This window comes from Notamacropus eugenii, chromosome 2, assembly GCF_028372415.1.
Source record: "Notamacropus eugenii isolate mMacEug1 chromosome 2, mMacEug1.pri_v2, whole genome shotgun sequence".
Lineage (NCBI taxonomy): Eukaryota > Metazoa > Chordata > Mammalia > Diprotodontia > Macropodidae > Notamacropus > Notamacropus eugenii.
In genome coordinates, this window is record NC_092873.1 from 410079397 (window position 1) to 410106753 (window position 27357).

A 27357-nucleotide genomic window follows, 5' to 3' on the forward strand; every position below is an offset into this window, starting at 1 on the left:
TTTATTAAAGAATGTTCCAGGCACTGGGGACAGAAAGATTAAAAAAAGGTAAAAAATTTAAAGTCATTTACATTTGCTGGGCTGGGCGGGGCACAATGCGTGCACGACTAAAAGTAAATGGCAGGCAATTCCCTGTGGGCTAATGGGGGATGGTTCTGAACATCAGAGAGGTCACAAGACGTCTAATTGAGGCTGGCCGTCTTGGGATCCTGGTGGGCCTTGAATGGGATTAGGGATTCCAGAAACCAGGAGGAAGGAGAGCCCGTGCCAAGGCCTGCCGGAGCAGGCTGGGGCCGGCTATGCTGGGCTTTAAATACCAAACCTAGGAGTCAGTTGTATTCGCGGGAAAAGAACCTAAAAGAAGAATTTGCCACGTGGGAGATACGGGTCGCCAAGAGGGACATTCCTAGGCGTTCTGCCCTCCCAAAGGGACGTGGGGAGGGGGAGGGGAGGAGAAGTCGAGGGGGCGGAGCCTGGAGAGAGTGGAACGTCCTTGGGGGCGGGGCAACCCAGACTTGTCCTTCTTACCACTTCCCCTCCCGGAAGTTCCGCTGTGGGCCGGCGGAGGTCAGAGGGCAGCAGGAAGTAGATACGTGGCCGCCGCCTGTCCGCAGCAGAGGAGGCGCAGCCCGAGATGGCGGGGGTGCTGAGCGCGGAGCGGCTTGAGGTCTCCATCGACGGCCTCACCCTGAGCCCCGACCCGGAGGAACGGCCCAGCGCCGAGGGGGCTCCGCTGCTGCCCCCGCCCCCGGCGGGGTCTGGGCCCGAGTCGACGTCGGAGAGGCGGCCGGAGGCCGGGGAGAAGGAGCCGGCGGCGGAGGGCCGGGCCCAGGCGGCGTCCCCGGCCTCGGTCCGGGTGACAGCGGCGGACGACTCCCTGTGCCTGGAGGAGTTCTGGGGCTTCGGCCTGGAGGAGCTGTACAGCCTGGCTCTCCGCTTCTTCAAAGGTGAGCCCGGCCCCTGGCCGCCGCCCGCCCCGCCCACCTCTCCTCAGTGTGTCCGCGCTCCCCTCCGGAGCAGCGACCCCGGGCTTGCCCTGACCGGCCTCCCGCCCTGTGGACACCCCTCTCAGGTGCCCCTGGGCCCCTGGTGCTGCGCAGCTCCCAATGCTCTGTCTCCCGTTCCTTTCCGAGGGTCCTGTTTTAGGTCTGATTTCTACCCAGCCAAAAGCAAATAAAAACCGCAAAAACTTGCACTTCATTTGGCAGTACTCCAGGCCCGCCCAGTTTGGTTCTTTTTTGGGGGGTGGGGGGAAGAGAACCTTTTTGCTGAACTTATTTGTAACTCCCTGCAGTAAGGAGATTCCTAACCTGGAATTGCCTGGTTTTTTATGAGTGTCTCTAGGGCACCTAGAGGAAGTACCTGAGTAAACTTCCCGTTGCCCCTCCTGCTTGTCACATCCAGAGAGGAAGGAATGAAGGGATGTCCTGCTTAAGGCCTTTGTGACTTACGGACTGCTAACATCTTATTCCCCCCCCCCCCACTTGAATTCCGTTTGTTGTACTACCCCTGAAATTACTCCTGTTTTTCCACCCCAACTAACGACTGGTTGTCCATGGTCGGTGTGTCATGGGATGATGAATTAGGCTTTTGGTAGTGATGTCCTTCCCCTGACTCATGTGGGAAGGAGCAGATAGCGTTGTGATTTGTTTGTGAAAACCTGGATTAAAATAGCTTCGTGTAAGACTTGATTATTGCTAGCTGGGCTAATAACAAAGGGCTTTCCTCACGACAACCTTTAAAAAAAGGTGAGTAGGACACAGAAGCCCAGAGAGAGGTTGTCACTTCCCCGGCATGGTTACACTGTTACACGTTTGAGTTGAAAGGGACCTCGTGGTCCTGTTTCCCCTGGACTTGAAAATCTCTTCCACGTTGTACTCCAGCACTGATGGGAAATTCACTTTGGGCCTCTCACCTCTCTAATCCAGCGCCCTGTCCATGAATCCATGCTGTTTCCTCTGTGTGTGTGTCAGTAAATACTTTTAACAGTAGGGTCTGAAGAATGTGCCTTGCAGATGGTACTTGTTTAATAGAAGTTAAGGAGATGTTATGTCATGGAACTGCCCATGACTTTAATTGTACGAACTAGTTCAGATATTTCTTATCTTATTAATTAAACCTGGCTGCTGGTTGGATCAAGCTATTTAAAATTCGTTGCACCTTTTTGTCACTACCTTATTCACCGTGATGGTTCTTTGAGGTCCATGCTTTAGGATCACACAGCTTAGAGAAATGATAATGGTAAATAAGTTTAGCTCATTTGACCTAAATGATCTGTATTTAGTGGCTTTTCTTTTTAGTGTTTTGCATGTAATAAGACCCTAACAACATCAGTCAACAAGTATTTATTGAGTCCCTACTTTGTACCAGACTCTGTCTTAAGCTGTTTGAATTGAATTATAGAGTAAACTGGTAATGATGGCAAGTCCTTTCTTTGGTCAGGGACCAGTGATTTTGTCATTCTATAGGGAACTCCTAAGGTAGACAAGCCCTCCGCTAGAGTAAATTAGGCACCTTTCTGTAATTTATAACCTTAGTTGCCTAGGAGCCTTGAGAGGTTAAGTGACTTGCCTAAGGTCATAAAATTAGTTTGGATCAGAGTCAGAACTTGGAACTCAGGTTTTCCTGAAGCCTTCTATACACTGTACCTTGCTCTCTCTTTGTGAATCTCATTTACAAACCTCTGTTGGTCTCAGTATAATTGAAAATACTATTGCCTGCTATCTTAAGTTTTCAGCCTCCACAGAATGTGACAGGATTGGAATAAAATTGGTAGAATGATTTCTCTTTGTAGTAAGTGATGCCATACTTGGATAACGTTATGCTTGGATAGTAGAGCTCTTCTGAAAGTATGAAGCTTTATTTTTGATGCTAGAAATCTCATACCTTGAAATAAAGAGTTCATTTAAGCTGCCTCAAGCTGATATCAAGTATTTTTATTAAGGAATCAGTGTAGTAGAAATTAAAGGCCTCTTTCATTTCTGGATCATTTGGCAACAAAGATGCTTAGTGTAGCAAATGCTTAATTGAAAAATAAAAGGGAGGGACCAAAAGTGGTCAAATTAATGGAAAAGTAGAATAATGGAATCATTGCCTTCCTTGCACCAAGGGTGGGTTTTTTTTTCTTCCAGCTTGCTGACCTAGTAACTACTATTTGGGCTTTTGATTCATTTTTCTAAAGTAGTTCTGCAAAGTGAAATTTCCCTTAGGATTTATGTTATGTGGATTTTGCTCAGAAAAGTTTACCTGTTCCTCAACGAATTTGAGATATGAAATATTTCTTTTTACTTGATAGAATAAAAATAGACCTTGAAAATTAGGATGTCTTAGCCTATTTGAAAGATAATGTACTGGCAGTCCAGACATTCGAGTTCTACTCCTGGTTCTCCTACCATTGTTGGGAGTTAGCTGTATAATCCTGTTAATCCTCTGTGTCTTTGCAAATTCTGTCCATTGTGGTTTGGTAATACCTTACTGTACCACAAATTAGCATGAAGATGAAATGAGAACAGATGAAAGTGATTTGAAAAAGTTAAATGTAAGCACAAGATGTTTTTTAAGGCAAATTTCAATTAAATGGGGTAGGGAGACACAATGTGGAGTTGAATTACCTTTTTTTTAATCTTTTCTGTTATTTGGATGAAGATGAACCCGGGGAGTAAAGTTGTGATCTTTGAATTATAGACCAATTAGTAACTAGATTCTGGTAATGGGATGGCAGTAGGATAAAGTAATTATACTAAAGTCATTTCTGGGTGGACAAGTAGACTACATGGATTGAAAATTAAATGTTTTAAAATTTCTAGCACTTCAGAAGCTATATAACTATGTAAAAGGAAGATTTAGAGGATACAGGGACAGATGAAGGTCACCAGGAATTATATAGCTGGGCCCAATTTTAGAGCTGAATGGCATCTGTCTGAATTTTTTCCTCCTTAAAAAAAAGTTCCACTTTAAAATTTTTGAATTTGACAAAGAACATTCTATATGCAAAGTAGAACAGAAACAGAGGGGAAAGTCTAAAATATCTTAAATTCAGAATAATTGAAAACTAATAGGAATCATCTGGGTTGATGTCAGACTTTGCTGGACAGTTTCTCAAATGACAATAAGAAAATGTGAGTGCAATGTGGAGCATCTTTTCAAGATTCCTACATAGGGATGTATTTTAAAATGTGTTTGCGAAGTATTTGAAATTTTTCTGACTAAAAAAAAAACTTCAGTGTTTTAAAAGCCTATGCAACCAGCAAAAATTGAAGTAGAATCTTATTGTTACTTGTTAGACATTAGTTTGCCAGGCTACTTTCTTATCCCTGGAACAAATTAATTTCATCCTTTGGGATGTTTCATTTGCAATTAATAAAACAGTTGACTGTGGATCATACTTTTACAGACTGATTCTTCTAACTAAGGGCACTGGGAATTATAATTCTCAAGGAAACAGAAAGCTATTTTAATGCAGTTGTTCACTGTGGAGCTGTGACCCGGAAGTTGCTTTGCTTTTTATTCCTTTTCTTGTAACTCGTTTGCTCTTGCTTTTTACTCCCTGCCTACTAGATTGTAAGCCTCTTGAAAATAAGGGCTGGCTTGTTTATCTCTTTCTGCTTCTTTCACCTCCTGCATAGTATGGATCTTTACTTAATAAATATTAGAATGACTAGGTTTCTGGATGAAATCACAAAGAAATAGCACACAGTAAACACTTAATAAATATTTGTTGATTTGTTGTTGACTTTTACTGAATCATTCAAAATTTTGAAAATTTTGAAATTGTATGGATTTTTCTATCAAGTTGAGGATAGTTGCTTGTTAACTGACATAATTATTATTACCAATAAAGAATAGATAGTTTTGTGGAAATCCTAAGGTTTTTATTTTCCATTGTCCTTTCTTAAACATCTATAAGTATTTTTTTTGTCCAAAGACCGTGTTAGAGAATAGAAATAGTGTTGTAATGAGGGTGGGGGAGGGAGATAAGGAAGAGAATATGTATGTAGGCAAATTCTCAAGTAATTTTTTTACCAAGGTCAGATCTGTTTGAAATTGTCACTTGAGGTTTCATTTTCACACACTCATCTTCTCCCCATCTCACCCCCCCCCCCCCCCCCCCCCCCCCCCCCCGAGCTATGCAGCTAGGTAAATGAGTGGATATCAAGATCATCAAGGGAGAGGTGTGATCACCAGAAAATTTAGCTAGGCCTCTGACCAATTCTGCCTTGAACAATTCTGTTGCAATTTGATAGTTCTTATCTAATTAGTTTAAAACCAGGATTTTTGTTATTTGGAGGTTATCTCAGGTTCATTTCTAAAAGATGGCTGCTTTGTGAATGAACCAGTGCAAGTTAACATTCTTCTCATAAATCATAAAGACGATCAATCTTAATTTGTTTATAGAGTTTACTATCAGCTTTAGAGATATTTTGATCGCTAGTTGTGAGAATTTATTACCCTTAATTTTTAGCTATAATTTTTCTAAAAATTAGATCACTTTCACCAAAACCAATTGTATTTATTTTTCATATCAGTGCAGCATTAGGGCAGTTTTATTTTTTATTTTATTTAATTTTAAACCCTTTTGGTGGGGGTTAACTCAATTTTTCTAGACATTGGGGTTTCAGGGAATTTTAAAAGTCCTTTGTTTCATTCCCATTGTCAGTATTGTCTTTAAACCATCTCAGAAATAGTTGTATATTTTTTCTCAGTTTTGGTACACATTGTTTTAAGAGAGAAGAGGCTTCAGAAAGTAATTACTCACATATATGTAGTAGTGTAAGGTTTATGAAGCACCTTCTTCACAAGAGCCCTCTGAAGATGGCAGTATAAATGTTACTCTTCTCATTTTTAAGATGGGGAAACGGAGTCTCAGTGAGATGACTTGCCCAAGGTCACACAGTATCAAAATGTGAATCCAAGCGCCTGCCGTCAGCTTCTTAGGTAGGAGCAGATCACTGGATTCCAGACTTGCACAATTTTGGCTGGATAGCTATCATTATATAACTACCGTCAAATTCTTTAAATAGAAGAGGTCTCAGAAATTTTATTGGAATTGTAAAGTCATTACCCTAACAAATTAAGCAAGAATATAACCTGGAAGCTCTCTTGAATCATTTAGGACACTTGCATGCTATCAGCCTCATTTACCATATGAATAGGTCTTCTAATAAAGTGTTTATATTTCCCCACCATTTATATTTACATTTTCTGTAAAGCTGCCTAAAATTTGACCTATTTGTTAGTTGACCCGTTTGCTGTTTCCAAACCCTTTAGGCTCTTTTTTTTTTAAGGTAAAACAATCTGAATTACATTTCATTATTGATCTTCATCAGTTTTGCTGAAAATTTATTTCTTAGTCTGAAACCTTCATTCCTTCTTTACCATTCCCACAACCATCATCTTAATTCAGTCACATCTTGGGGAGGGGGGGTTTAAGGAAAGAGTGCTTTTGTTAATTAAACTATTGGACATATTTTCCTGTTCAGGACCACAAAGGTATATTTTTATCCTTTGGAAAAATATTCCCTGGTGACTAACCAGCATATTCCTACTTTAAATTGAAAAAGAAAAAAGCCATTAATGTTTCTAGAAAACAGAAGTGTTGCCTTCTGATTCTTTTTATATTCTTCCTTTTTCTTAAAAGAGTTCAAGGTTAGCCTTAAGAACTTACTAAAGCATCCTTATAGTTTTACTTATTTAAATTGGCTAAAGGTTTAGACTCACAGAGGTTCATAATCTGTAGTCTCTGAACTTGGTTTTAAAAATATTTTTATAGTTGTATTTCAGTATAGTTTCCTTTGTAAATCCAATGTACTTTATGCATTTAAAACTTTATTCTGAAAAGGAATTCATAGGCTTCACCAATCTTCCAAAGGAAATATGACATAAAAAAGAGTAAGAACTCCTAGTTTAGAGAATATAGTGATATTTTTAGCAGGCATGGAAACACTTTAAAATCCTCTCCATGCCTTCTGCACTTTTGTTGTTCAGTTGTGTAGTCTATCCTCTTCATGACCTCCTGGATCATATCACACATGGGGTTTTCTTGGTAAAGATACTGTTGTGGTTTGCCATTTCCTTCTCCAGTGGATTAAGACAAAGAGGTTAAGTGACTTACCCTGAGACACACAGCTAGTAAGTGGTGGAGGTCAGTTTTGAACCCCAGTCTTCCTGGCTCCAGACCCACCACCCTATTCACTGAGCCACTTAGTTGCCTCCCTTATTCCACAGTCCTATCTTTAAGTTCATTTTTCAGTTTCAGAACATGGATTCTTAAAAGCTGTTGTGTGTTATTTTGTCAGTTTGGTATTGAGACTGTAGTGTTTGATATGTATGAGTAAGTCTTCATCTTACAGACTGAATCAGTAAAAACTTCCATTTTTTTTCCTCTGTGTTTAAGTCAGAGTAGCCTTTGTATACTTTTATAAATCTTTTTTTTAGATCTTAAAATCAGGAAAGAGACTAAAAAAAATTAAGGAAAATTTTCCCTTTGTGAATTTTGCCTCATTTCCAGTATTAATAATGATTTTCTCAAATCACCACCGGCATAATTTTGTTTGTGTGAGTATTTAAGATAATGGTTGTGTCTGCATTCTGATTCTTTATGAAAACAACAACAAACCTTTTAAAGAATGATTCCTTTCTCAGTCATGAAGTTGAGACCCAGAACGTTGTTGCTGTTTCAGTTGTATTTCATAATAAAAAGTCAGCTTTGTATTTTGAAATCTTGAGCCATTCTGCAGTTATTTTTTTCTAGTGGTTCTGTAAAATAGCAGGACATCTTGTTGGCAGACAAAATGAAGTTATCATAACCTTCAGTAAAAATGAAGGGAGAGTCTTTTTAGGAAACTGCATATCAAAAAGTAACTATACTAATTTTGCTTTGACTTGTAGGACAGATCTACATAGTGTCAAAAAATACAATAATAACTTGATTTCTAACATGGGAATAGATAATGAGGAAATATGTTGGAAAGCACAGGTTGGGAATAAGAAATGAGAGGCCAACGACTTGTAGGGTTTATAGAAGCCTTATATTACTATATCATGAATGCTTTCTCTGAGAAAACAAGAGGGTATTAGACATGGTGAGCAATGCATACCATCATAAACAATGAAATCTTATATTTTAACAGACTGGAAAAGAGTCATCATTGATGTGGGAGTTATCGCGTGAGCAACAGTTTTGTACAGTTAGATCCTTGACTTGTTAGAGAAGAAATCAGAATTGGGGAATAGCTAGGAGAAAGAATAATAATCCATGACAGCCTCCCTTTCCAGTACTAGGTGCACCTTCACTCATTCTCCTCAGCTCACTGGTTGAAAAAAGTTGAACTACTCCTTGCTCACCATTGCCACTTCCAGGTTTTTCTCCTTCCTCCCATCATTCAGTAACCTCTCCTCTGAGATTCATGTTATTCATATCTACCACCCTATCAAAATCCTGGTTGCTGCTGTTTATAGATCCCTCACTGAATTTGATACCCAGCTTGCAGTTTTTCTTTCCTCCTCAACTTCTGCCTTCATACTAAGGAACTTCAGTGTTACATATTGATTCTCCCTCAAGTACCCTGACCTCTGAGTTCTTCATTCTACTCACTTCCCATGAGTTACCCTTCTATCCCACCTCAGACATACACCTTTATGGTCATATTCTTGATCTTGCCATCATCCACATATGTACCCCATGTTCAGGAATTTTGAAATCCTCTTCCTCTCTCTCTCTGGCTCTGCCTTGCCTTGCATAACCTTGCCTTCATCCCCACAGTGACCTTCTATCCCTTGACCTCTCAGTTTTCCCCTCTGCACTGGCTACTCTCTCCAACCAATTCTGCTCTACATGGTATTCCTCATTTGAATCCCTGTCCTCCTTATATCACTGATTAAGCCCAGCGAAGCCTCACCCTTGGAACACTTTCGCCATTCATCACCTTCCTCCCTAAGTATGTGCTGTGGAATGAAGATGGAGGAAATCACACAACCTCTGACTGGGTCTACTACAAGTTTGTGTTCCATAACTTCAGCTCAGCTTATTTGCTAAGTAGATACAAATGGCAGCCAAAGGCAACACTGGCTTAGAACACAAACTCATTTGTAAGATCTTAGGGAGATGGGTGACGGAAGATTATGAGCAATATATCCTTATAAAGCAGGGACAAGCAATGGTAGAGCTAAACTAGTTTAAAGAAAATTGTGTGTTAGCCCCAATGAAGCACAATCAGGGTGAGAATGGAAGGACAGTAAGTGTAAGAGTACTAGGAAAGGATTTATGACAAAGTGTTCACCATTAATAATGTTTCAAGCCACCACATGTAAGGTATTAATGTCACGAGCTTAGGTATACTTAGCTCCTGAATTTAGCAGTGGTATTGAAGACAGTAAAGACCAGAAAAGCATGTGGATTAATCCAAGTGTATGTTAGGAAATCCATTTTGGAGATTACATAATTTTGAGGGTTGATTCTAACATTCGAAAGAGAAGACACTATAGATGTGGAAGAAAGAAATCTGGAAAAATTGAGGAAAAATCCATTAATTTATCATATATATGTATATATATGTCTTCTATACAGAATTTTTGAGGTTCTTCTATGCATTTATCAGTAGTATCTTTCATGAAGGGATCTGGAGGAAACAGGTTTTTGAATATGCATAATACTAAAAGATGTTTACCACAGGGATGGGGAAGAATGTAGACTAGAATTAGAAGGGGGGGCGGCATCTGCATGACATATCGAACAACTTTTACTTCACACTTTTAAAGACCCTTATTTTTAATGTTATTCCACCTGCATTTTATGGCTAAAAAATGTGGGACTATCTAGTTGTTGAAGAAATAAAAGTAATGAATGTCACACAAATGACAGTAAACATGGCAGGCACAAGCAGGCCACAACATATATGGGGAATTTAATAGAACTATCAAAATAATTAAAGAATGTCTTAAGGAAAATGCATGATCAGAAAAGGAAGTGATGTCACATTGGGAGGGTGAAAGGTGACATGTGAACAGCAATACTTTTCCATTGACTTCTTTTTGGAGGATGTCAGGAGAGATTGAGAAAGGTCTTTAGTTGATTGGGTGGACTTTCACACAGTGAATTTATGGGAGAACATCAAAATGACATCATTCAAGGGAACATCCAAATTGATGAGATCACAGGTGCATTTTATTATTTTGAGAGTAATCTTTAATGTGAGTGTGTTAAGATAAATTAAAATTTTTTTATTCTGAATTTGACTCATAGAACATTTCCACATACAAAATCACAAATATTTTGTATATATAGCTTTATTTTTCCTAAAGTACATAATATATTCAGTAGATTACTTTTAAAGCCTTGAGGATACCAAGAAAGGCAAACAATAGTCCCTACTCTCAAGAAACTCAGTTTAATGAGGGGAGATAATATACAAACAATTTTGTACAAACAAGATTTTATTTTCTCATATATATATATATAAATTGGGGTGTAGTTTTAGAGGGAAGACATTAAGATTAAGGAGGACTGGGAAGATGAAGTAAAGGAGAGTAAGTTTTCTTTGCATTTTAAAACCTAGACCTAAGAAAGAATTTTAAAATGCTGTATTTTTGTATTTCAGAGGCAGTTTACTTATCCTTGAATTCCTATACCAGTGAAAAACAAGTCAGGGACAAGCTAAGTGGTGCAGTAGATGGGAGTGCTGGACCTGGAATCAGAAAGATCTAGTTCAAATGCAGCCTGATACTACCTTTGTGACCCTGAACAAGTCCCTTAACTTCTGTTTGCCTCAGTTTCCTCGTATGTAAAATAGGGTTAATAACAGCACCTATTTCTCACGGTTCTTGTGACAAATGAGATACGAAAGTGCTTAGCACAGTGCCTGGCACAAAGCAAGTGGTATTTAAAAATTGTTGTTTTTGCTATTATTGTTATTTCCAGTTCCTGCCCCTCTGAGTAGTAAATTTGTGTGAGGCTAGAGTATTTTTTTTTTCTAGTTCAGTTTCAGTAACAATAAGTATCTATGTTCAAGGCATGGTGGTGCTGTTGTAATAACATACATTTCCATATTCTTTGAGACTGAGACAAGTATTAGGTATTATACTCAGCTAGAGTACTGGATTTGAAAACAGGACAACTTGTACGAATCCTGTCTCAGATATTTAATATCTGTGTGACCTTGGGAAAGTTGCTTGGCTAAGTTGCTTTGCCTCAGTTGCCTTATGTGTAAAGTGGAGAAAAATAACCGTGCCTGCCTCTCAGGGTTTTGTAGATAAAATGATGCTATGTGTAAATTTAACTATCATTTGTTTTGTAAGTGAGGACACTGAAGCTCAGATACGGTTACTTGGCTTAAGGTTGCACAGCTTGCAAGTGTGATTCTGGGCTTAGAATTCCAGATCTCCTGACTGCAAGATTAATGCTCTTCCTACTACATTTTGCAGTTTCCTTTTAAATATTATTGGTTTAGTTCTAGAATTTTTTTTTAACCTGAAAGACAACTGTTTCCTGCAATAATAATTGGTGTCCCAGTAGGGGATTCTGCATTTTAAGAGGTTTGAGTAACTTCTAACCTATTGAATTCTGACCCAGCTTTTTAATTTCCCTAGTTTAAAAAAATTGGTCTTGGCATAAATTAGGATAGTTCATCCGGGTTCTGTAACACAAAAGGACCCCAAAGAAAACTCTGAAACACTACCTTAGCATTGTATATTTTTAGCAGAATTTTATTGTGGTTGTTTTGGAGGTATACGCATTTGAATATCTTACTTGCTTATAAAATCTATTTACTGAACCAAATGAGAACATTTTTCTGGTTACTTTCTGTTTAAATACTAAGTCTGATATATAGTGGTGATTGAAGTATTTAAAAAATGAGATTTCAATAATTCAATTATCTTTGAATGGCTAAATCTAAAAGCCTTAATTGTTCTAAATTTATACTTTGTTAATACTAGATTGTTTTCATGATAGAAAAATAGGGATCTTTTCAGTTGTCAAACAATAAGCATTTATTAGGTGTCTAATGTATACTAGACCATTGAGGATACAAAGAATGAAACTATTCCCATTTGCCAGAAGTTTACATTCAAAATTCTCAGTACCCACGTCAGTACTGATGCCATCTTATACAAATTAAAGGTACCATAGTAACATGTATATTAAAGAGTTGAATGACAGATTCAAGCTGGAAAGCACTTTAGAGATCATCTAGTTTTACAGATGAAGAAATTGGGGCTGAACAGAAGTGACTAGGTCAAGGTCACATAGGTTCTAAGTAGCAGAGCGGAATCCAGTTCTGTGATTTCAAATGCAGCACTCTTTCCACTAGAGTAGGCTATTTCTCCAAGACAACGTCCTTATGTCTTGGTGTTTATAGTCTAACAAGGAATCAAGCCAGACATATACAGTATGTCCTTTTTTCTTTAATCAAGAATAAATAGGACTGGGATTATTGTTGGCAAGTTGGAGAATAGGTTGAAGTAAATGAATAGGCATTAATGAATAAAAATAGAATTTGAGCTATGATTTTAAAGACTACAGAATCAAGGATTGAGATAATTTTTCTGTTTAGGGAAAAACGGATTTTTTTTGTTATTGGTAAATTTTCATTGACAAGTGTAATCCTCAAAAACGCTTAAAACAGTTCAAAAGAGGAAATTATTTACACTTATTGTCCTTTGTCCCCAACCCCTTCCCCTCAAAAAAAAAGGAAGTTTTTGATCCTAACAAGACAGTTAATAATGTGTTCCACCTAAGTTTTGTTGCTATTTAATGCCTTTATTTACATATGTAGTTGCAGTATGTTTGTATTCATTTGGATCTACTGTCTTCCTCTTGGTTTCTTATGTTTTCTCCACATTTCTGTGAATTCTTCATAATTATTATGACTTAGTGATATTTCATTGGTGGTGAAGATTTCTGCAGTCATAGGGTCATCCATCTATAGTTAGGAAGGACCTTCATTTACATTCCACAATTTTTCAGTCATTCACTAGTTATTGGGCACAAAATTAGTTTCTGACTTTGTTTTTACAAATTGTGTGGCTTTGAATATTTTTGTACAAACAGCTTATCGATAAGAGGAATAGTTTGTTGTAGAGCTGGACTTGAAGTCAGGCAGACCTACGTTGGAATCCTATTTACTATCTGTGTAATGGACAACTGCTTAACAAATGTGCTTAGCTTTTCTGGATAAAGTTCTTAACTTTTTTGAGTCTCAGTTTCCTCATCTGTAAATAATAAGAAGAATCTCTAGATTGTTATGAGGATAGAAGTAAAATAATTCTTTACACTAGAATCTTTACCTTCTAAATTTTTTCAGGCATGGTGCCTTTAAGGAAATTAAAGAACTCAACATTCAAAAAGCCTGACATGTCTAATAAATTTTCATCTTTTAATCATTTGCAACCCTTATTCAAGTATCCCAAAACATTCAGATACAGAAGAGCAATAGCAAGTGTTCTCTTCAGTTTATCTTGGGTAGTCAAATGAATTTATTACCATATCTCCTAGTGATCATAGATGTAGAATTTGAAGGGCCTGAACAAGCCTTCTCATTTTAGAGATAGGGAAGTTGAAGCCCAGAGAATGTACTTACCCCACATTCCCAGGCTTTAAGTGAAAATATTCAAGCCTAGTCCCCTGACTCTCAGTCCAGTGCATTTTCCATTCATCCTTAACCTTGTCCTTTTCCTTCTACAGAGTTCAAAAAAGGATCTAAATTCATTTGAATGTCTTCAAAAGTATAGGGCAGAATATTGAGGGATACGTGCATGGCAGGAAGGCAATATGGAATAGGAGTTAAAAGTACAATATTTGTAGTCTAGAAGATCCGAGTTCTGCTTTGTGACTGTGGGCAAAATCACAGCCTCTCAATCTCAGGTTCATCATCTATAAAATGGAGATGTTAATACTTTATAGTCGCTACCTCGGAGAATTGTTTTAAGGTTCAAATAAAAGAAGGCATGGGAAATGCTTTTCCAACTTGAAAGCACAACAATACATTATTGTTATGGCTAAGATTGATAAATGTAAGAGGAAAGGAGATCACGTGGTCTGAGATTCTCTCCATTTCATTTGGCCAGTTCTGGTTCCAGCCCAGCCTTGGCTGTGAGGGTGACTCCGTGACCTTGGAAAGCCCCTGTCTGTCCCTTTATTGTGGGAACTGGAATAAAGCCAGGATAGTTATAGTTGGTTTGATAGTTGAAAATTACTCTGATGAACACGTTTCTCATTCTTTAGTCCTGAGCCCAGAATAGCATCAGAACCCTGTAACTGAGCTGACTTTTTCAGGGATCTGACCTATCAGAGCCACCTTATCAATAATTGAATTGAAATTTTACGTTTTTGGCCTTTCAAACTTTATGCTCTAAACAATAGAGACATTTATGTAGTGCTCTGAGGTTTGTAAAACATTTCATTTACGTGGAGTTTTTCCTTTAATTCTGACAGTGATCCTATGGAGCAAACAGATCTAGATCTGTTTGGAAAGGACTCAAAGGTTATCTATCTAGTCTCATTCCTTCATTTTACAGATAAGGAAACTGAGGTCCAGGGATTTGCTTAAAGTCACACAAGTACTAAGTGTTAGAGGCAAGTAAGAAGCTACTACAACTCATCCTTATTTTATACATGAGGAAAAACAGGCTCAAATAAGATGAAAATTGCCCATGATCACTGAACGTGTAAGTGTCTCTCATGTTACTTTTATGGTAATAGGGAACAGAATGTTGAAATGTCAACCTCCCCCCAAAAGAAAGAAGAGTATCTAGAGCTTACAAGTTAATCATTTTTCATGGCAGATTGATTTAGTTTCCCATGAAATTACCTTGGCATCAAATACCAAAACTATTTAGAAGTTTCTGTGAGTGTTGCATTTGTAACATGTTTCTGTAGTTTTATATTCTTAAATTAATGCTGTTCTTATTAAGCTGAGGTTTTATTTCAGTTTTCGGTAGTACCGCGGTATTAAGAGGGCATTCATACTGTTGTCTTTGCAGAATTACCAACAGAAACTCCTTCTGGTGTTTTGAGAATTGTGCTACATTCTTAACCCATATCCTGTTGCTCATTTTCCTGGTTTGGTTTGGTTTGGTTTTTTGTAGCGTCTAATTTAGTACAGTAGGTTGTAGGGAGTCTTTAGTGCTGAGCAAAATACTTTGTCATTAAAAGTATTGATCTTTAAAATACCTTTTAAATATTTTAATGCTGTCGAGGTTCTTTATAGAAACATAATCATATGTGCATTATGGATGGCTGTGAGAAAGTGACACTATCAGCCACTTTTCCTTGTGAGGCTTTAGAGAAGTGTTTTGAAAATTCAAATGTTTCCAGCCTCTCAATTCCTTCATTTGTGAAATGGGAGGATTAGATTAGATGAGTTCAAACGTCCTTTCCAGCAGGAATTCTATTAGTGTTTCTCATCATCTTTTCAGGTATGTCCATAGTACAAAGAACCTGGAAGCTGAAAGGCAAGATGGGACTTTTCAAGGCTCTTAGTGAGCTTTTGTAAGTGGAGACCATGCCCATCTGTATGAAATTCTTAACTGAATATCATGGTTGGGAAAACTTACGAGAAAACATGCTGTATGTGACTCAAAGGTGTGGCTTTCATCCTTCCTGTCTGTTGACTGTGGAAGTATAAAGAAGGAAAGTTAGTCCTACCTGTAATACAACTGAAATTTTGGCTTGCAGTTTTTTTTTCTGTATGAGTAAGATGACCAATTAAAGACCACCATTATAATCCAAGGAGGAGGTTAATAGAGACTTTTAAGTAGTTCTTCATGCATAAAATTGTGTCCTGGAGTTTTTACATGAATGTTTTCTTGTGCAATTAATTTTTTTTAGGTACATTTTGCATGTGGGTGAAATAAACATAAAAATATGTAGTGCTTTTTTCCCCTTTGAATGATTTGGGGAAAAAACCAGCATTTAATATAATAGAATGTGCCATTGAAACTTGCTGATATTTAGTATTCCTTATTTATTTGCTTAAAGTACACATTGATCTGGTAGAGATTGCCTCTGTGTTCCTTTTAGGGAATAGAGGTTGGTTGGGATTTCTTTGGTCCCATTTTGGTTTTACTTTTAATTGACAGAACAGAGAAAATAGTTAAGGGTAACTATAATGGCTGGAATGGATGAGTTTTGGTATTTATACTGTGTCAAGCATTTTATCATATCTTTGCAAGCTGGATGCTCTGTTAAAGCTATAAGAAGCTGAAACTACCATGTTAGTTCAGTTTATTCTTATACCTACATGTTAAGTAAACCTTTTTAACTGTCATGTTTGCAAATGAGTGTTACTATTGTTTAGTTTGTGACCCCATTTAGGCTTTTCTGGGCAAAGATACTGGAATGTTTTGCCATTTCCTTCTCCATCTTGTCTTACACATGATGAAACTGAGGCATACAGGGTTACTTGTCCAGGGTGACACAGGTAGTAAGTATCTGAGATTGGATTTGAACTCAGATGTTCCTGACTCCAGGGCTAGCACTCAATCCACTGTGCCACCCAGTTGGTGTATACATAGACAGACTGGCAGGTGAGAACTGCTTAAGTGTAGGGAAATTCTTGATTCAAGACATGAGCTGTTAAATAGTCAAATTTTGACTATTAACTTGAAAAAGTCAGCTTTTTACAAATATGACTTGTAAACTCTGAAGTTTTATTTGTTACATTTTAAAATTCACATAGTCATGGGATCCCTAGAATTACAAGGAACTTGAAGAGTTCATCCTGTAGCCAGGATATGAATCAGCAGCATGATACAATGGGAAGAGCTCTGGGACTGGAGTCAGGAGACACTGGAGTTTGAATCTTGGCCCACTAATTTTGTGACCTTGGACAAGTCATTGAATTTTGTTAATTCTCAGTTTTCTTATCTGTAAGATGGGGATAAGAATGCTGTTAGTAAAGCACCTTACATGTTTAGGAGAGGAAGGCTTTTATATAAAATGTGAATGGTTAAATTCCACTGCTAAACAGCTCTAATGACAGGAAGCTTACTACTTCATTAGACAGTACATTTCATTTTTGGCTAGCTGTAAGCATTAAAAATATTTTCTCCTAATATTGGCCAAAATCTGCCTTTATGTAACTTCTACACATTGATCTTCATTTTTCCACACAGCATATCTAATACTTTGTCCATGTTAATCAGATACTTGAAGATAGTGACAATATCGTATCTATCATATCTTTTACCCTCTTAGTGAAATCTCTGGTTTCTTCAACGGTTATTCATGCGATAATGCTTTGAGGTCCCTTAAAATTGTAGTCACCCTTCTGGTTCTATTTTCTTTGTTAGTGTTACTGTTAAAATGTTACTTCCAGAGCTAAACACGTTATTTCTGATGTGGTCTGAGCAAAACATGGAGTAAAAAGATTGTTGCAGCCTCACTTTTTAGCAGCCATACTGCACTATTGATTTTTGCCATATTGGACTAATAGCCTGTTTTAAATTACCACGTCTTTCTCCCCAACTGTTGTCAGGTTTACTTTGTCCTGTACTTGGGTAATTGATTTGGGTGGGGGAGATGATGGGGGTCAAAAAGGGGAATATAAAAATTTAGAACTTTTCATTCCTGTTTAAGTTTGGTTTATCTTCATCTAAAATCTAGTTACCCCCTACATTTTTCCAGCCTGGCATTGTCTTTTTATGTGAGCGTATGTGTTTGGTCAGGATTTTATTGAATTAAAGTTTATACCAAGTACGGTTTCAACCTCAGTACAATACATACAAATCTGTGCACCTAATATATAGTTATTAAAATAATCTTCAGAATTTTGGCTTGTCATTAAGGAATAAAGTCCCCATTTGATGCTTGACTGTCAGATGTGATCCTGGTTTTTGTTTTTGCTGTTTCAATTAATTAATTAATTAATTTTTAGTTTTCAGCATTCACTTCTATAAGATTTTGAGTTATAAATTTTCTTCCCCTCCCTTTCCTTTCTTCCCAAGATGCTGTGCAATCTGATTTAGACTATACATACATGTTCTTATCAAACATTTTCACATTAGTCATGTTGTAAAGAAGAATTACAACCAAAGGGAAAAATCATGAGAAAGAACAAACAAAAAGGGAAAATAGTCTGTTTCCAACCGCATTCAGACTCTTTCTCTGGATGCAGATAGCATTTTCCATCGTGTCTTTTGGAATTATCTTAGATCCTTGCATTTCTGAGAAGAGCTAAGTCTATCAAAACTGGTTATCATACAGTGTTTCTGTTACTGTGTACGATGTCCTCCTGTTTTTGACTCACTTCACTCAGCCTCAGTTCATGTAAGTCTTTCCAGGTTTTTATGAAAGCATCCTGCTTGTCATTTCTTATAGCACAGTAGTATTCCATTACATTCATATACCACAATTTGTTCCGCCATTTCCCAATTGATAGACATCCCCTCCATTTCTAGTTTTTGGCCACCACAAAAAGAGCTGCTATAAATATTTTTGTACATGTGGGTCCTTTTCCCATGATCTCTGGGATACAGACCTAGAAGGTGGTTTTGCTGGGTGAAAGGATTTCCACAGTTTTATAGCCCTTTGGGCATAGTTCTGAATTGCTCCCTAGAATAGTTGGTTTAGTTCACAACTTAACCAACAATGCCACTTTTTTTTTTCCAGTTTTCCCACATCTCCAACATTTATCATTGACCTGTTTTGTCATGTTAGCCAATCTAATAGGTGTGATGTGGTACCTCAGAATTGTTTTGATTTGCATTTCTCTAATCAGTAATGTGGGAAACAGGGAGGTTCTGTTTCCACAGAGTCCTGATCTAGCACGTTCAGGTGAAGGACAGAAACCTTTGCAGAGGCTTGATGAGCTAGCTGTTTGAGGGAAAGCCTGTCAGAGAGAACATAAAGTCACATGGTCAGGGAACAGTGTTGGGGGAGATCCAAAACAGTATAAGAAGGCTTCCATTTTTCTGAATGTGTTGTATTTATCCTATAACCTTACTGGGGAGGCTACCTGGCCATTCAGGGGGAATGGGCGTAAAGATTAATAAAAGCTTTCCTGATTTCACAACAGTCTTTGTTTAAGGTGAGCATGTTTCTCACAGTGGGATCTTGGGCTCATTTCCCACTGTAGTGATTGAGAACATTTTTTCATATGACCATAGATAACTTTCATTTCTTCATCTGAAAGCTACCAGTTCATATCCTTGGACCATTTATCCATTGGGAAATGACTCATATTCTTATACATTTGACTCATTTCAGCCTCTTGTTGTCTTTTGGAACCCAGTAGCTGACCTTTCCAGTATATATCACTGCCTTCTACTGATGATGTTTCTATCCAAGCCTTTGAAAAAATAATTGTTTACCAGAAAAGAGTGAAGGATAGAACTTGCTGCAGACCATTGAAAAATTTCTCCCAGGTTAATATAGATCAGTCTATTAATACTTAGTGTATTGAGTATCCAGCTTATACTAATCATCTGGTCCACATTTCTCTGTTTTGTTATTATGAAATTTCTTGAGTGACTCTGTCATGTGATAAAGCTACAATTTTCTCATCTTTAAAATGGACGTAAGAATGCTTTTGGTTGAAATCCAAATCTACTACATGGCTGCTTTTCCTCACTCTTTCAATTTAGTAAGTCTGCAAGGAGGAAATTTGACTAATTTGGCATGATTTCTTCTTAGTGAGCCCATGCAGCCTCATAGTTATTGTGATTTCCCTTTTTAAATACTTATAAGCTAGCTGTTTAATGTGCTTTAGGATATTACCTGGGATCAAAATCAAATTTTCCAGCCTGTAGATTGTGGAATAAGTTGGCCCACCTCCTCTTCCAGCATGCCTTGTCTTCTTCAGCATGCCTGACAATTTTTCTTCTTTTCGTCATCGACAGTTGGCAGTTCGACTTATCACACCTGAAAAGTTCTTTTTAGCTGCTTGGGGTGTCTGTCATTCATTCTGGTCAAGTATTTTGAATTCATTTAAAGCATTTCATTGCTCTTATTCTCCTTATCTGTATTTGATTGGTGTTCCTTTTAACCATTTCTTTTACCCTTTCTGGTAAGAACAGCATTCTTGAAAAAGAAAATCCATATAAAAGCATTTATTAAGCTCCTACTGGGTGCTTAAGCTAAGCATGGTGGAGATAGGGTCTAAGAGTAAGGGAGACCTGGGTTCTAGTTTTGCCTCTGACATATACTGGCTTTGTGACCATGCCAAATTATTTAACCTCTCTGTGTCCCCAGCCAGCTCTTTGAGACTTTAAATCGCAGAGTACTGGGTGCTAATCTGCTTGTTAGAGGGAGTTTCATCACTGATAGTTCACTATACTAATGAAGAAATAAATATGCTGAGTAGTGTCCAAAGTTCTGGGAATAAAAAACAAAAAACATTCCTTTCCCTCAAAAAGCTCATATTTTATCTGAGAAACAACATATGTAAGTACATATTAACAGCAGAAGTATGTTCTAAGTAAATACACGTTAACTTAGAAGTGGATCAGGAAAGACTACATGTTGGAAGAGACTCAGTTTGTACTTTGAAGGAAGCTATGGATTCTAAGAGGAACAGGGAGGAGGGAAGGCATTTCAGGTGAGGAGAACAGCCCAAAGGTACTGAGATGGAGACAGAATGTTGTGTGTAACCAACAGTGAAGCCACTTTGGTTGGGCTGTATATAGGGAATTATGAAGCAGAATAATAAATAAATAAGCTTGGGAGATAGGCTGGAGCTACATTGTGAAGTTTCACATGCCAAACAGGTATTTGTATTATTTGATCCTTCAAAGGGATCCACTAAAGCTTATTGGAAAGAGAGGTGACATGGTCATATCTGTGCTATATGAATACCACATTAGCAGCTGTGTGGAGGATGGATTAGAGAAGAGTGTATTCTCTGTTGAACTATCATCTTAAAATTTCTAGTTGGGGGATCCTTCCTGTCTCTTCTTTGAACTTTTTGAAATTGGCTTCCTGGAAGTCTAGGGGGTATTGTTTGGACGTGGTTTTTATATCTGTCTTTGCAAGGTCTAGGGTAAGCTGATTTTCTTATTCCCTTCTTCAGCCAGTTCTTCTCTGGTTGGAAGTTTTGGTTCTAATGTCACAGTTTACATCATTGCTTCTGACACCTTTTAAGTGAGAGAATCCTCAAAAGCCAAGTCAGGGATTTATCAGATGCTTTGAATGGACAGGGAGCTTCAGAAGATAGGGAGTGTTGCATCACAGCTGTAACCTGCTTCGGTGTCAGGAACACATCCCTTTCTTCCTTATATTATGTAACCTAATCCCACCATATTATCGTGGTTCCACCTTTTTGTCCAAACCCATACGTGCTTCCCATTGCTTTCCCTTCTCATTTAGGTGTATTTCCACACAGTTCTATATCTTCTTGACTTACAGTGCTTATTCATTTAACTCAGAAGTGGTGTTTTCAAAATAATCTTTAAATTCTGTGTTGTTTTTAAGGCCTCGATCAAACTTCTTTTAACTTTCACAGGTTCTTTTTTTGTTGATTAGCTGCTCCATTGGCAAATGGACTGTTCTCAGTATATAGACCATAGCCACATATACTGCCACACAGCTATGACACTGTTCTCTAGAGTAAAGAATGGTATTGGGAGTAGAGGTGAGTGGGGGGGTCTATTTTAGGTTTTATCTATTAATATTTAGTTATTAAAGTTAAAGAAAAACTTTGTTTTGTTAGCTACAGTAAAGTGATTTTTGTGGCATAGCTCCTGTAGAGAGATTTTAGTACAGATTGCTGAACACAATGGATATTGTTATTATAAATCACAATTTCCTTTTAAAAAATAATTAATTATGAATTTCAAACAATGACAAACCAATTAAGCTTATATTTACAACTAATTAATCTTAGACCTGCAGCAAGCAGCTATCTATTACTTAGAAACTACTTCCCATTACCTCCTTCCATTGTCTTTGTCCATTTGCCCCTTTCTTTTGGTGTATGTATATTGTCCTTTATGTAGTTAGAATCTGGGATCATATTTTGTCTGTGTATGTGTGTGTGTGTGTGTGCTTTTTTGCAGATAAAGATGGCAAAGCATTTCATCCGACTTATGAAGAAAAACTCAAACTTGTGGCACTGTACAAGCAGGTTCTTTGGGGTCCGTGTAATCCAGACACTTATCCTGAGGTTGGATTTTTTGATGTCTTGGGGAATGACAGAAGGTAACATGGATTTGCTGCTTGAGGAATTTAATGAAAATGACAGTGAAGGCTCCAAAACAATCTGACTAGGAGAGGAGTTTGTCTTATTTTCAGTGGCTGAGAAAATGTATTGGAGTCAACTCGTTTTTACTTCTATTTTCTGAAGTCCTCAGATATTTGACTTGGAGATGTTTTGGGCCAGATATTGTGGAAGAATAAATATAAGACAAGTATAGTTTCTTTTGATTTTTCCTGACAGTTATGGAACAGACTTTTTAAAAGTTATTTTCATTTTAATAACGCTATCATTGTTGAATGTCAAAGATCTCATCCCAATTCTCAGACCTTGATTTTGTTTAACAAGGTTATGACAGACAGGAAATATATTCTATGTATTTTTTTTAAACCCTAGTATAGTAAAATTATATATACAAGATGAGAAAAATTAAACCTGGTAACTTTTTTTGCCCATGAAAAATTGTTGTTTAAGATATGCCTTATGGTAGCTCTCTAGATGAAAGCAGCTTGACACCTGAAGTGTACTTTTATGTTTAGGGTGTGTGCAACGTGATGAACTAGCAAATGTGGTAAATAGTAAGTTATTTTAGTAAATAAATATAAGATCTTATTGTGGGAGGGGGTTGAGGTTCTCATGGCAAAGCAAAGTATTTCCTTTTACCCACTCCATGGGATTTGTTTTAGTGATAGTTGGAAATTGTTCGTTTTAGGATTATATTTTTAAGTTAAACAAAATTACCTTTAAGGAGGGATGGTGATTGTTGTTGTTTAATTTTTACAGGAAAGAATGGGCAGCCCTGGGAAATCTCTCTAAAGAGGACGCTATGCTAGAGTTCGTCAAGCTGCTAAATAGATGTTGCTATCTTTTTTCAACATATGTCACATCTCATAAAATAGAGAAGCAAGAACAAGAGAAAAAAAGGTGAAGTTTCAGGCGCAGAGTTCTTTCCCAGTCCTGTAGAAGGATGATTTGCTCGAAGGCACATTGGTTTTATGTCAGATCACTTTTTCTTTAAGATCTCACTGTATTGCAATTGTTTCTTTTTCCTAGAATGAACTTGTGTTTTGAATTTCTGGTTTTCCATAACTATAGGTATGGAGGTGACAAATTTCTTTTTCTGATATTTAGCCTTTCAGTAATTTCGTTATAAACTTTTATCCTAGGAAGACTTTCATTTGGATCTGCATACCACCTTGCTCACACAACTACCACACTCTTTATCAGAAATGTTGAATATTGAATAGTAGGGCTGTTCATTCGTGTTGACGTGGTTTGGTTAATGTTGAAGGCCTTTAATACTTAAAACAAAAATGTGTTAAGTACCTTCCATGTTCAAGGGCTAGAGAAATGAAAATAAAAAAAAAAAAGTCCCTGATCTCAGGAGTTCATAGTCTTCTGAACGACATTTATAAATAAAATACAGAAAAATAACAAGATAATTTTAAGCAGGAAAAGCAAGAACAGTGGGGGAATCGGGAAAGACTTTATGTATAAGGTAACCCCTGAGCTGTACTAATAGGTGAAAATAGTGCATTCTAGATATGAGGGGCCATAGTTTCCTCAACTATAAAATAAGTGGGTTGAATTAGTTGGCCCTGAAATTCCTTCTAGCTCTAGATTTCTGATCTTATCATCTTGGAGGCTGGATGCTTCTTTAGCTAGCAGAAGTAGCTAGCAGATAAATTTAATTAGTATGAAATAAGAATGGAGAGGCTGTTGGGAGCCATATTTTGGAGAGTTTTTAATTCCAGGCTGAGCATTTTATATTTTATATCAGAGTCAATATAGAGCTCTTGAATATTTTTGAGTGCGAGAGTGACATAGATTTTTGTTTTATGAATATCAGTTTGTCAGGAGAATAGATTGGAGATATGGGGCAGACTAGATGTAGAGGGACAAATTAGGAGACTTTTACAATTATTTCAGTGAAAAGTGATGGGTCTCAACTAAAGTATAGATTGTGTGAATAGAGAGAATGGGGCACATTTAAGAGATGTAGAAAGTTGAATAGATAAGACTTTTCATCTTCAAATGTATGTGGAAGGGAAAGGGAAGTCATGGATTGATCCCAAGGTTGGGAACTTGGCTGACTGGAAAGATCCCCTCAAAGGAAGTTGGGAAGTTTGAAAGAGGGAATTTCCTTTGAAGGGAGGGAGTATGAGTGTTCTTGTAGATATGTTGATTTTGATGTGCTTTTAGGATATTTATTGGGTGGAGATCTCTGGCAGGTAGTTGGTAATGCAGAGAGATTAGGGCTCATCTATAGATTTGGGAGTAATTTAGTATGTGCTAATGAGACCACAAAGGGAAAAAGTATACCGAGACAAGTAAAATAGGATGGAACCTTTGCAGTAGGTGGGTGGGTGAAGGGGTATAATATACATGGGGATAGATAGAAACTAGAGTATGATCCAGCAAAGAAGATTCTGAGAAAGGCCAAACAGGTATGTGGAGAGTATCCAGGAGGAAGGGTAGGGGGTGTTTATGTGGGGGTGATTAACAGTGTTAAAGGCAACAGAGAGATCAAGTAGAATGAAGGCTGAGAAAAGGCCTTTGCAGGAAAGAATTCTTTGGTGGTCTTGCACAGGGTATCAGGTAAGGGGTAGGGATAGAAAACAGATACAGTAGTTTAAGAAGAGAGTTTAGGGTGAGAAGAAATAGAAGAAATTAATTTACATGCTCTTTTTGGGAGTTTGGTTGTGAAAGGAGGAAGGGTTGTAGGATGAAAGCTTGTGGGGATGGCTAAGTTACGTGAATGGGGGTTTTTTAGGGAGGAGGGAGACCTAGACATTTGCAGATGATAGGGAAGGAACCAGTGGCTAAGGAGAGATTGAAGGCACACTTAGTATTTAAAATGTTTTTTGAACTGAAGATGAAGAAGGGAATGACTTAGGGGCAAACTCCTGAAGAAGACTGGATCCAAGAGCATGAGTGGAGGAGCTCACCTTGGTAAGAAAAAGAGCTGTCTGTCAGAGACTCCAGCAATGGAGGAGAAGATGGAGTTGATAGTGAGATTTGTAGATGTGTGGAGGGAAAAAGAAGGAGCTTGCATGGATGGCTTTTTTAAGAAGGAGGCAAGATCCTCTGCTGAGAGCTTAGAGAAGGGAACAGTGAGAGAGCAGATGGTGTTAGAGGTTTGAGAGTCAGAGAGGGTTTGTAATTGGTGCTGTTTAGAGTGTGATGCAGTTAATCAGGGAAGAAAAGAAAGATTGTTTTGTAACAGTGAAGGCCTGGTTGAGATGAGGTAACATACAATGTAGTAACACAACTAGTTAATGAGGCAAGTTTTGAACCCAGGTCAATGATCAGTCATCAATACTAGGTTAAATTATGTTCAGCATGCTATATACGAAAATGACAGAGGAGGTTGTGGTACATTTTAGATTTTAATCTCAGATAGTTCAAAATAGGAAAAGTGATTTTTTTTTTTTTTTTTAGCGCTTGTGGAGATAAGTTTCACATATCTGGAAAAATTAACTCAAGCAGGACAGCTCATTTCTTGATGATTTGGGGCAAATGAGGTGTCATTATAATATGTTTACAGATATGCATAATTACATTTTGATGTTAAATGTTATTCATTGTGCAAACCTCATTTGGTAAATCTAACACCTATCCCACAGGGCTGTTGTGAGGCTCAATTGAAATGACATGTAAAGTGCTTTGCAAACCTTGAAGCACTAAATAAACGTGGTGACAATGGGGTGGTAGTGATTGTATTGTATCAGTGACATATTGGTCCATAGTAATACCTGAGGACAAATGTCTTCTCATATTAGTTTTTCTGTTAAATTCATCAGAAACATATTGTCTAATATTATAAATAAGTGTTCAGAATATACCTTCACAATTGTAGAACCAGAAATCTCAGTCATCTCTCTTTTAAAAAATTGGGGGAGGGCTTCATTTTAATATACTCATTCTATCTTTTTTTTTTTTTTGTACCTTGTAGGAAGGAAGAGGAGGAGCAAAGGCGTCGTGAAAAGGAAGAAAGAGAACGTTTGCAAAGGGAGGAAGAAAAACGTATTCAAGAAGAATCGGAAAGGTTGAAAAGGGAAGCAGAGGAACGGAGGCGAATAGAGGAGGAGAAGCTGCGGCTAGAGCAGCAGAAGTAAGCCTCCTCCCTAGATGGCATTTAAAAGTGGGTTACTAAGTCAGTCATTAGAGGCTTGCTCTTCCTTGTGTGCTTTGGAGCAGTGCTGTTATTGTAGGTTGATAGCAGTTTGTACCAGTGATAACTTAATGATTAAAAAAGAGCCTCCTCTTTAAGGGCTTGGCCCTGAAGGGGTGCAGTGACATCTGTCATGACCTCCACCTCTAGGCATCAGTGGGGTTCTCTTCATAGAGAGCTACTAGGATTTCTCCTACCTTACCTCTGGCCTTTCCGGACACTTTCATTCAGCATTGAATGCATGACTGCTGTGTGCGGTAAATTTGACTAATTTCAAGGAGAAATACAAAGATAAATACGATACAATCATGGGATCATTGAGGCTCAAAGAGGCCATTTTACAGATGAAGTAACTGAGGCTGACAGAGGTTGTGTGCCTTGCCCAAGGTCACAAAAATAAGAAGTGACAGAGCTGGGATTCAAAACCCAGTCTTTGGTTTTCCCATCCAGTATTCTTAACTACCCTGCCACCCTGAGTCCCTGTCTTCAAGTACCTGAAAATATAATGGGGAGAAATAAGGCATGGATAGATGTTTTCATTGGTATCATAAGAAAACTGTTGAGTACTTTGAGATCAGAGGACCTGGAGAAGATCCTTTATATGAATGTCCATTTCTGTCCTTATATTAGTAAAGTAGGGAGCACTGACGCTGTCTATCATAGCATCTGGGACTGCCCTGGTGTGCCTGGGTGGCTTCTGGGTTTCTGGTGAATATAACTCTCAGTTTATGAAAACATTCCAGATAACTTTTTGCAAGGTTCTAAGTAGCTTGATAGTAGAAAGAAGCAGTGCTTTGAAATCAGAGGTCCTTGGTTCGAATCTTTACTGTTAACTTACTATTCTTGTGACCTGGGGCAAGTCACTTAAGCTTTCTGGGTTTCTATTTCCTCATCTGTAAAAGAAGGGAATTGAATTAGATGACCTGTGAAGGTTCTTCCAACTCTAAATCTTACTTACCTATAATGAGAGGTAATTTTTTTATAAAAAGTTTTACATGAAATGTGAAGTGCAGTGAGGTCTTTTTAAGGTAGGCCTAAAAATCCCATGGAACCACAAAA

At 37.8% G+C, this 27357-nt stretch overlaps 1 protein-coding gene across 1 annotated transcript in view; it reads left to right on the forward strand.

Annotated features, from left to right (window-relative positions):
- Positions 1 to 536: 536 nt before the first annotated feature.
- Positions 537 to 27357, forward strand: part of ACBD3 (acyl-CoA binding domain containing 3) — a 39317-nt gene continuing 12496 nt past the window's right edge. Inside the window, exons 1-4 of the mRNA XM_072647694.1 lie at positions 537 to 947; positions 21988 to 22129; positions 22908 to 23048; positions 26080 to 26238. Coding sequence (XP_072503795.1) covers positions 635 to 947; positions 21988 to 22129; positions 22908 to 23048; positions 26080 to 26238 — 755 coding nt within the window. The 5' untranslated portion in view covers positions 537 to 634. The remainder of the gene's footprint in view (positions 948 to 21987; positions 22130 to 22907; positions 23049 to 26079; positions 26239 to 27357) is intronic.